At 41.3% G+C, this 10295-nt stretch overlaps 1 protein-coding gene across 1 annotated transcript; it reads right to left on the reverse strand.

Annotated features, from left to right (window-relative positions):
* Positions 1 to 217: 217 nt before the first annotated feature.
* Positions 218 to 4598, reverse strand: LOC103706108 (leucine--tRNA ligase, cytoplasmic). Its single transcript, XM_008790114.3, has 2 exons — positions 4417 to 4598; positions 218 to 3773 (listed from the first exon to the last, which is right to left on the reverse strand). Exon 2 carries the CDS (start codon positions 3767 to 3769, stop codon positions 467 to 469), a length of 3303 nt encoding a protein of 1100 aa, XP_008788336.1. The 5' UTR covers positions 3770 to 3773; positions 4417 to 4598; the 3' UTR covers positions 218 to 466.
* Between the last annotated feature and the right edge of the window lie 5697 nt (positions 4599 to 10295).

Genomic DNA, 10295 nt, shown 5'->3' on the forward strand with positions numbered 1-10295 from the left:
TCCTCAGCTTCAACATTCTTTCTTGTTCTAGACCACTAATAACTCTCTTTCTTTGTTTTCATCATTATGGAAAAATAAATTGCCCCTAATCTTCATATCAAGCAAGCAATGCTCAAATTAAAAATATTGTTGAATAACTTGAAAAATCTGTACAATCGAACATAAAAGAAATTATTGCACAAAAGTAATTAGAGTGCAGGAGAATTTGCAGATTATATGTAGAAAATATCCAGAACATTAACCATGGATAGAATAGAAAATGTTAAACAAGAAGTTACATTTATTAAGAAAGTCAACACACATTGATGGATAGACCGGTAGAGTAGAACATTATCTATTTTATATTGTTTTTATAAAATAGGTAGCTAGGTCCAAGCTACAAAATCCTATAAAATGGAAACAGTAAATAGATAAAAGCAAACCTCTACCGGTCTTCAAGTAATAAGTTTCTTGCTTGGGACAATATTTAAGCTCCATTCTGAGAACCAATCGTAGAAAATTCTGACTTGCTTAAGAAGACAGCAACAGGATTACCAGGTGAAGGGGGATTCTGAGTTAGCAATGAGATATGTGGACCAGCTTTACTACGAGCAGCATCATCAGAAGCAGACAAAACTTCAACATGCTCAAGACCCAGTTGCCGCTTTATCAAATCAGAGTTCTCCTGGAGAACCTCAATTTCACCAAATGGCAGCTTCAAATCCAGAGCCTGAAGACCAACTAAGCGTACTTCATCCTTCTTAAACTTTAGGAAAGGCATGCAGAGTTTCAATATGTTCTTAAAATTTGCATCCTGCCCCACAGCGCTTCCTTTTAATGCTTCAAGTATTTCCTGATCAGGTGCAAAGGAACCTTTAGCACTGTCAAATTTTGTTTGAAGTATCCTAAGACACTCTTCTTTCCAACCATCATATTGCTCACTCACATATAAAAGACCTACTGTGAACTTGTTTTCCTCTGCAGGAGTAACAGGAGCACCCTTTTTAGCCTTCTTAGGGCCAGATACTTGCTTCTGAAGCAACTTTCTCATTAACACTATTGAATCCTGCAGATATTTGTTAGCTCTTCTGAGGATAAGATCAGGGGCATCTGCCATGGGCCAACCAGCATTCACTACAAAGCCATCCTTCTTCAAGATGTTCTTCCATACATGCTCAGCATAGTGTGGGCAAATAGGAGTTATAAGTCTAGTCTGAACATCCATAAACCTCCACAACAAGTCACGGTTCATTCCTCCTGCTCCACACGAAAACCTATATTCATCTCTGGCAGCCTGCAGGTCATAAAATCCTACCTTGAGAGCATCCCTGAACATGAATTCATTATAGTGCTGTTCAGCTGATTTAATGGCAATGTTTATTTCATTTGCAAATACACAGTCAGCATAAGTAGTTGGGGGGCCAGCTCGCAAAGATGACTCAGCAACCAAAACTTCTTCCATCCAAGCAATTTCCTTGGTAAGCCTCAAAATTGCAGAATTTGCAGTTTCAAAGACAAAATTTGCGTCATCCATTCCATCCCCAGCATCTGCAAGAGAAAATCTGGTGGCATCAGAGGAGAATTCCTCTATGGCCTGGCGAAGGGTTCTAAAGTTCCCTGTGGATTTGGACATCTTCTCTGAATTCAGCATAAGATGGCCGTTGCATCGGAAACCACGTGGCCACTGCTCTTTTGGCAGAAGGGCGGTGTGGTTATAGATGCAAAATGTAAGATGGTTTTGTATCAGATCCTTGCCAGATACACGGAGATCAAACGGATACCAGTATTCAAACTCCTGCTTCATCTTGTTAAGAAGAGATGCAGGGAAGTCTGTTTTGGGGACTGGCCCTCCACCAAAGACATAGTCCCATACTTCATCTGTCATCTGTTCTGGCTTTACTGAAGAAGTATCTGACCCATACATATCACCATTCTGCAAAATATGAGCAATGGTGTAATATGCCATGTAAAGGGTTGAGTCAGAAAGTGATTCAACAAGAAACTGCTCATCCCATGGAATACGGGTACCGAGTCCGAATGACCTCGAACATGCCCACTGGTTCAGCCAGCTCAATGTGTGCTCAAAACCATGCCGTGCTTCTTCACTATAGAGCATCATGCCAGCCAAAGATTCCTCTGCTTTTTGCTTCCACTCAGTCTCACCATAAGTAATATACCACTGATCTGTAAGTGCCACAACACACTCATCACCTGATCTTGACATAACTTTCTTCTCAGGCTCACTATACGTCACCGCATGGCCAGTCTCCAGAAGTTTGTTCCTTATCAAAGGCTTTGCTTCTTGAACTTTCTTCCCTTTAAACTCCCCCACCAGCATTGTACCATCAGTAAAGCCTTTCAAATAGGTCAACCTTTTCGCCTCTGCAAGCTTATCTTTGTCATTCTGGCTCTTGATCTTGAGATCGATACAAACTTTCTCTGCAGATATGTCTCCGAACTCAGGAATATTAATGATTGGTATAACCTGAAATGGCATGACCCATTCATCCTTAACCCCAAATTTTGATCTTAAAGCTGGTTTTGACTTCAAATCTTGCAATGCCATATAGTCATCAGGTGAGTCACTGGGCACACTGGTCACAATTCCTGTTCCCTTATCCGTTAAGATAGTAAGCATGGGAAGTGAGTATATGGTTTCATTGAAAGCTAGAGGAGACTTCAAAGACAAACCAATGAGATCATGACCTGCCAGCTCAAGCAAACAAGTTGGCTTCTCTGGAACCCTTGATAGTTTCTGATATGCCAGGTTAAGTGCAGCCCTCTGGGTAATAATGAAAACATCAGTCTCATTAATCTCATATGCTCCATACTTCCCATTCGGCAGTACCCAACAGTTTGTTTGCCCATACATTGTCTCAGGTCTCAAAGTAGCAGCCGCCAAGTAAACTTTTCTACCTTCCAAGACCTTCAACTGCGAAGGGAAAGGAGGGATTATCTCCATTTTGATTAAAACATACTCTTGTGGCTGAACGCCTTCACCGGAGGCTCTATCATGATCTGCACATGGCTGGCCATCCAATGGAGAGTAAATTGTGTACCTCATATCCTTCACAATCTTCCCCATGCCTTTCAACTTCCTCATCTGCCACCTAACAAAGGAATCATAGAAAGGATTCATGTCCGTTGTTATAAAAGAACGCCTCCAGTCACAGCCCAACCCAAAAGCTTTGAGATCTTCTTTTGCCAGAGGTGGAAAATAAGTCAACCAATGATATGGATCTTGGAATTTAGCAATATCACTGTCCGATAAACCAAAGCTTCTCATAATCTCCCATTGCGACTTATTTCCACCAGATTTGGCAACAGCTTTGGACCTTTTGCTCTTAAATTTATCAGGGGCAACCGCATTGCCATCTTCAGGTTTGCTCTCGTCAACAGCTTCAGTAGCAGAATCCTCCTCTGCGGAAGGAAATGCAGGTGGATTTCCGAACTGCTGAACCTCTCGCGCAAGCTTATCTGCTGAGGCCTTGATAGGCATCCCAGTGCAATGAAATGCAAAGGGCAGGAGCACATTACAACCGCGCAGGCGGTGGTACGCAGCAGCAAACTCTAGCTTGGACACTGTGAAGGCATGGCCCAAATGAAGCAGGCCATTCATGTATGGGTACGGAAAGTTACCAAAGAACTTCTCGCCAGGCTCAGGAGGCTTGCTGCCAGGGTTGGCCTCGAAGACCTTGTGTTCTTCCCATTGTTTTTGGACTTCTGACTGTATCCTAAGCAGCTGGTCTCTCCTAGAAAAGCTCCTACCTCCCTCAGTGTTCGACGTCATTTCCCTGTTATACAATTGAAAGAATTCAGATCATTTCTGGGATGATATTCTCATTATTCAATCCAATAATTGATACTGGGTATCAAAATAAAGGATCAGTCAAGACACAAACAAGAAGAAACTGAAAAGAATATCTCAAAATCGATTTTTTTTGTTTTTTTTTTCAACTTATCCACTCTATGTCTCTATTATTTTGCATTACAACTGTGAAAAAAAAAGGAAGTAAAGAAAGTTGGTTTTCTAGAGCGACACGATACAAAATCATTAGCAATAGCACATAAAGAGAACACCCCAGCTTTGCCTCGACCCACCATATTGCAGCCAACCACAATAACACTAAAATACGAGCAAAAACACAACCTTGCTGTCCCGAACCTTAAAACAGCTACAGATAATCTACAAGAAATTTCAGCTAAAGGAAAGTATCAAGAGAATCTAAAATATTGCAACAACAGCACCACAAATACCATAAGACCCAGCCATAATAGGAATTTGCTTTCCCTCAAAATCAAAAGAACAGGCTTGCGAACCTACTTTGGATTGAGAAAACCAATAAAAATCTAATCTCTTCCTGCAGAAAAGCATGGGAACCAATAGGACACCATCCAAACAAAGAGATCGGATGGAGACTGGGATCGAATCCTAACCTGGAGAGAATTGGGAGTGGAACCCTGGATCGGAGATGGGCAGGCCTTTGGAGGAGCCGCTTGAAGAGATGGGAGGAAGCCAGGAGAGACCCAAAAGTGGTCTAGGGTTTCGTTCCAAAGGATTGCGCCCGGAAAGATGCTGATGCCCACGGCTTGGCGGCGGTGGAATCAGTCCCTCTCATACTAGGGGTGAAGAGGTTTTAAATATGGGACAATCTTGGCCCTCCATCCGGTGAACCACCAAAATGGGGGAAGAAAAGGTATTTTTTAATTGGATTGGACAAAGAGTAGACCCATCACGAGTCAAGAAAAGCCAGAATGGGTCACTTTGTTCTACTAGTGCAAAATATTTTGAAGTTTTTGTTATTAGATCCGAAAAATTTATTAAGCCCACCATTAGCTGACTCAGTCACTCGTTAGTTATCTATTCTTAGGTATGATATTGATCAAAATACGTCGTATCGATCCAAACCGGATGGTACAGAGTATATCATACTATACTAGTTCAGTACCAGTATTCAGTATGAATAGCGCACCAATCCGTACTATATCGTACCGTACAGAACTCGTGTAGCACCGATACAGAATCCGATATCAAGATGGCGAACTTTAATACTGATACTTATGAGTTACACAAATCCATTTGCACCATCTGGTAAAGAATAATTTTGTATGCACATAATAGAAGTCTTGTGGCATTATATAGGTTGCTGCCATTCTAAAATCTATAACTAGTCACAACAAGTCAAGTCACAATGGTTTGAGCTGCACTGAATTGGGTTGGGTTGGATCAGGCTAAACATAATTTGAGTTGGTTGGGCGAGATTAAGCCTCCAAAGTCTGCCCATGGACTGATTTTTTTTTTCTGTGCTGATTTAGGCTAATAGATAAAATTTATGAATTACGAGTCAAATTTAGCAATGTTTATGTTTCAACTCGACCCGGCTCATCGTGACCTTGCCACCTTGATTGTAGTATTTCATTGCCTCATTTAAGAAGTCAGATTTTTTGTAGGGTACGAAGGTTTTTTTTGTTTAAAAAAAAAATGAATCTGATGAGCATATAATAAAGTTCATAATGGACTTCTTCTTCTAAAAAGAAATAAAAGTTCAGAATGAGAATTTGTTCCAAAGATATGCTTCTCCCAAGCAATATCTTTAGTCCACTTGTGGCAGTGGATGAAGTGGATGAATATGTATCTTTTAGTGATGGCTCTTCCTTCACGTAATCACGTTACAATTTGGGTAAATTCTTTGAACTGCAAAGATGCTTTTATTTATGATCGTTTCTCTGCATAACAAGTTTTCTTTTCTTTACTGCTATCATTTGTATTATTTCATAATATAATGCAACTATAATTGTGATAATATCAGTATGTGGGCCTTGGCTCCTCACCTTCAAAAGATAACATCATAGAATTCTTGATAATGATATTAGATGTTTCTCTTTAGTTAATTTCTCTATAATATTATAGTACTTTAAAGATCATGGTGATATAATAATAGTAGAAATATTATACATTGTATTGCTACCATTATACTAGCATTATATATAAAATAATAGTAAACTATAGTTATTTTTTTAAGAAAATTTGAGGGAGGGGATCCAAGTTAGTTTCAACATAAGTTGCATGTAATAGCTGCTACTCGCTTCCAACCAAGTTTAGCCTTAAACCATTTTGCAGTAAAAGGGGTTGCAGCTCAGTTGGTCACAACTTTAGCTTGCAGGTCATTATCTACAGGTCATTTGCAACAATCCATATTATATTCTTCAACTTTTTAGAGAGAATTATGAGCCCAGATTTTTTTTGAAAATCTTCCATATTGTTTTGACACATTGTAGTGGTTTTTGAGGACTTCCTATTTTTGGTGTCAGCTGCACAAGTTCTTGTTGTTCTTTTTGAGTTTTGGTTGGCAGCAAACAAACACTTACTGGAATCATGTAAATCAGCTAAGAAGGTTATTGGAATGTCATCTTTAGTGCACTCAGGAAATACTATGGCTTTGAAATGATTCAACTTAAGAAGTATTTTGAGGTGGTATCTTCTCATTTGATTTACTGTTTTTTTTTTTCCCCTATAATTTTTTACTGACTGTTTTATTAATAGGCCGTTCTGATGTTAAGCAACAGCCACCACCACTGCTTGAAATTAACATGTTTTAAGTAGAAGCCAACCTCCATGGAATTTATGGCAGAGATCTGTACATGTCCATGTACCATGGCATTTTTAGCAGTTTCAACAATTCTGATTCTTTGTGTGCAGAAGCTTGATTTCTGTTAGATTTCTGTCCCAGTTTTCTTTCCTCATTGTCAACCTGGTTTTCTTTTTGGTTCACTTTGTGAAAATTAAAAAAGGGATCATCAATATCACCATATGCAAGAAGATTATTACATGTTTGTGTTCAATGAGGCAGCGTTTGATATAGAATTACCAATCTAGCACAAACACACCCAATGTTAATAGCCAAACCATCAGAATCCCAGCATTTAGAACCTGGAAGCAAATGATAAACAGAAGGATTCTACTAAAGAAATCTGGGACATGTTGAAAGAAGCAAGAGCTGAGAGTCCATCAACAAACTGAAAGGTTTGCTGTGGATTACCTGCAAGGCTGCAAACTTTGGAAGATCCATCCCCTGTTGACTGGATTTTGAGCACAAGGAGAAACCACTTGAACCAGAGAATGATGTTTAGGAAAATCTCAGTTTTTCTTGCAGTCTTCTGTACCCAAAAAAAATGAACTAGAAGGATGGTAGAAGGAGTGAGTGCCACTTAAGGGACTAGATTGAACCATAAGAACAAACAGCTAATTCCATTTAAAATGATAAAAACAAGCTAGCTTTGTTTGCTCCTGACCATCTTCTGCAAGTAATCAGAACACAGCTCAAGTCAATCGGTAGACTTCTTGTAAGCAGGTTTCTATTGGCACGCCAGAAAAATAGATTTAAATTGCACCAAATTTGTAACAACCCAGAAACTTATTCAAAATGGCTAGCCGAAAGGTATTATTTGGGTTCTTTGATCATATATAAATACCCAAGATCTACCCACCGAATAACTGATGTGGGATTAAATACACGCTCGCATGGGTCCTCACATACTCCCTCCGTTTAAGCCCTGACGTCATCGTCAGACTAAGAGTTCAAATCTAATCACAAGCACCACGATCGGCCCGTGGTTTACCCCAATGGATCAGAGTTCAAATCTAATCACAAGCATCACGATCGGCCCGTGGTCAGCCCCAATGGATCCGTGCTGCAATATCCCCTAGTCCACAGATTATGAGTTGGGTCTGTTCTGATACCATTTGTAATAACCCCAAACCTCACCCCAAAATAACTAGCCAAAAGATATTATTTGGATACCTTGATCCTGTATAAGTACCTAAGATCTATCCGACGAATAACTAATATGGGACTATACACATGCCCGCATGGGTCTTCACATACTCCCTCCGTTTTAGCTTACTTCACTTAAAACTCGCAAAATTTCTTAACAGTCGGACCCTATTTCAAAAAATTCCCACCGCAGTCCTCACCGCTCAATAACAATACCCTAACCCTACCACCAACAACAACAGCAGCAACAACAACCACCCCAACAATGACGATGATGCCAATACTAATGACTAGTCCCCTATTGGTGGCTATGATGTCGTCGATGCTGGATCCACCGGCGGTAGCGCCCTTTATTGCCGCCCTCCGAATCAAAGAACAAGTCAAAGCCACCTATCATTATCACTAGGGAGAGCCTAAATGCCCTCCTCTCCCATGTCCTCGAGACACTAGCAAGGCCGATATAATGGATGCCATCATCGTGTTTGCTCACCAGTGGTAGCGTAGTATGTCCATTCTTGGCAGCAACAGCATGGTGACTGTTGGAAAAAATATTGGACATCTCAATCTTGGGCCATACCTTCTTTTACCTCGGACATAAGTCGAGAAGAACAACCTTAGCCCCAGCCAAGCAACCGCCAACCGAAGTAAGCGACTTCAGCCCTGACAGAGGAGCCAACCAGCTAAGGATTCATTAGCCGAGAAGAACAATCAACACATGTTGACAAGGACTGACAGTCCTAACAATCGACAACCCTAGAGGCTCATAGTCATGGCAGCACCCATGCCTTGATCATACTATCGGTCGTTACCTGGCCATCATTGCACACCACATTAGACCAAGTAACAATAAATTGGCTCCCCTATATAAAGGGCCAGGTCGGGAAACTCAAGTGCGCACGTTATATTACTCTCCGAGACCATACTCTGCTGAAATTCTCTCCATTCTATGTTGTTGCCTCGTTATTCTGACTTAGGCATCAGAGAGTCCCCCACCGAAAACTCTCTAGGAAGAAAATTTTTTGTAGGCCCTCTTTGGAGGAGTTTCGCCGCTGCATCTCGGTCGGCCTGCTCGGCTCATCTCCAGCCGACCTTAAGGTCATCCGAGCTACTCTCCGATCTCAACCCGAATTCGACAGCAATAGTGACTAACGCTCGCCAGCCAGCAACATTGCTCGGGGGCTTCATCACCCTCCACGGCTGCATCGAGACCCTCTCCATGTCCGAGGCCTTCCTCCTGATGCCCTAGTCATCGGATGCCGCTATGCTAACCATCTACCTCGTTGGTGAGCAAGGCTAGGTGGTGGTGGTGGGGAGTGTCGTGGGGGAGCTTATCACATTAGGACTGATGATGATGATTGCCGCACGTTCACCAATACCATCTACAAGAAGCTGCCGCTCAAGCATGAGGGGGCCGAGATGATGGCAATGGCGCCACGGAGGAGATGAGAAAAGGTGAGCGGAATGCATTTGAAATCCATTTCTCTCTCTTTTTTAGTTAATAGATGGGCTTACATGGATTCCCTTCTTCTTTTCCTTATTTTTTAAATGTCATGTGTGGTACTTTTTGATATGGCCGGTCTACAACTAAGCTGGTAGACCCGATCTCACTAGTAATTTCTCGAGTCAAATTCTACTTTTGGCTCACAACTTATATTAGAGTCCTATTTGAGAGAAATTATATCCTACACCGCTTGCACCACGTGGTGGTGCATAACATCAATCACAGTCATTCATTTCTGTGGCGGTGCACCAAAATAAGTGCTTGATGAATGGTCCATAGAAACAAGCCACTGTGATTGATGTGGTACATGTGGTGTCAGATATAATTCCTTCGAGAAATTATTAGTTGGATTGAGAGAAAAAAAAGGAAGAAAAAAAAACAGAAAACAGATTGGAAGAAGGAAGAGGAGGGGGAGGGGAGGACAAGAGCGAGATTGGGGCCGGAGCTTCTACGATCGGAGGCGGGATGGGGAGGAGGTTGGAGGCAGAACCAAGAAGCAGTTTGGAGCACTCTCGAGGAAGATGAGGAAGGTGGGAAGTCGATTGGTTACGCACTGACATGGCATCGCCCGACCAGAAGCCATGTCAGGCGCGCGTGGATATACCCCTCACTACATCTAATAGCACAAATGACTTGAAGCCAAGCACCTGAGATCCTTTATATACTTTGTGTGTTTTCTTTCTTGACAGCTAAATTATGACAAGTGTGATGCATGACTTAAATAATGCCTCAGGCACAGCAGCAGTGTTTTTTTGCAGCAAATTGTATTTCAGAAGTAAGGAAACATGTGAAGGTAAGTCATCTTTTCCTTATTATTTTTGCCTTGTAGCAAGCATTGTCAATTATGTGTATTGTTTTTGGTTCATTTACACCCTCAAGACCTTGGAACTGCATCGAGCCAATTTTCACCTTCTTATCTAAGGTATATATCCAGATTGTTTATGATGTTAACAAGATGGAAAGCTTCAATGTTTTCAAGCAGTAGCCAAGCGACATCAATATACGCCAAAAAAATAAAGAGAAAGGCATATGCAAGCTTC

Source organism: Phoenix dactylifera, chromosome 1 (assembly GCF_009389715.1).
Source record: "Phoenix dactylifera cultivar Barhee BC4 chromosome 1, palm_55x_up_171113_PBpolish2nd_filt_p, whole genome shotgun sequence".
In the NCBI taxonomy this organism is placed as follows: domain Eukaryota; kingdom Viridiplantae; phylum Streptophyta; class Magnoliopsida; order Arecales; family Arecaceae; genus Phoenix; species Phoenix dactylifera.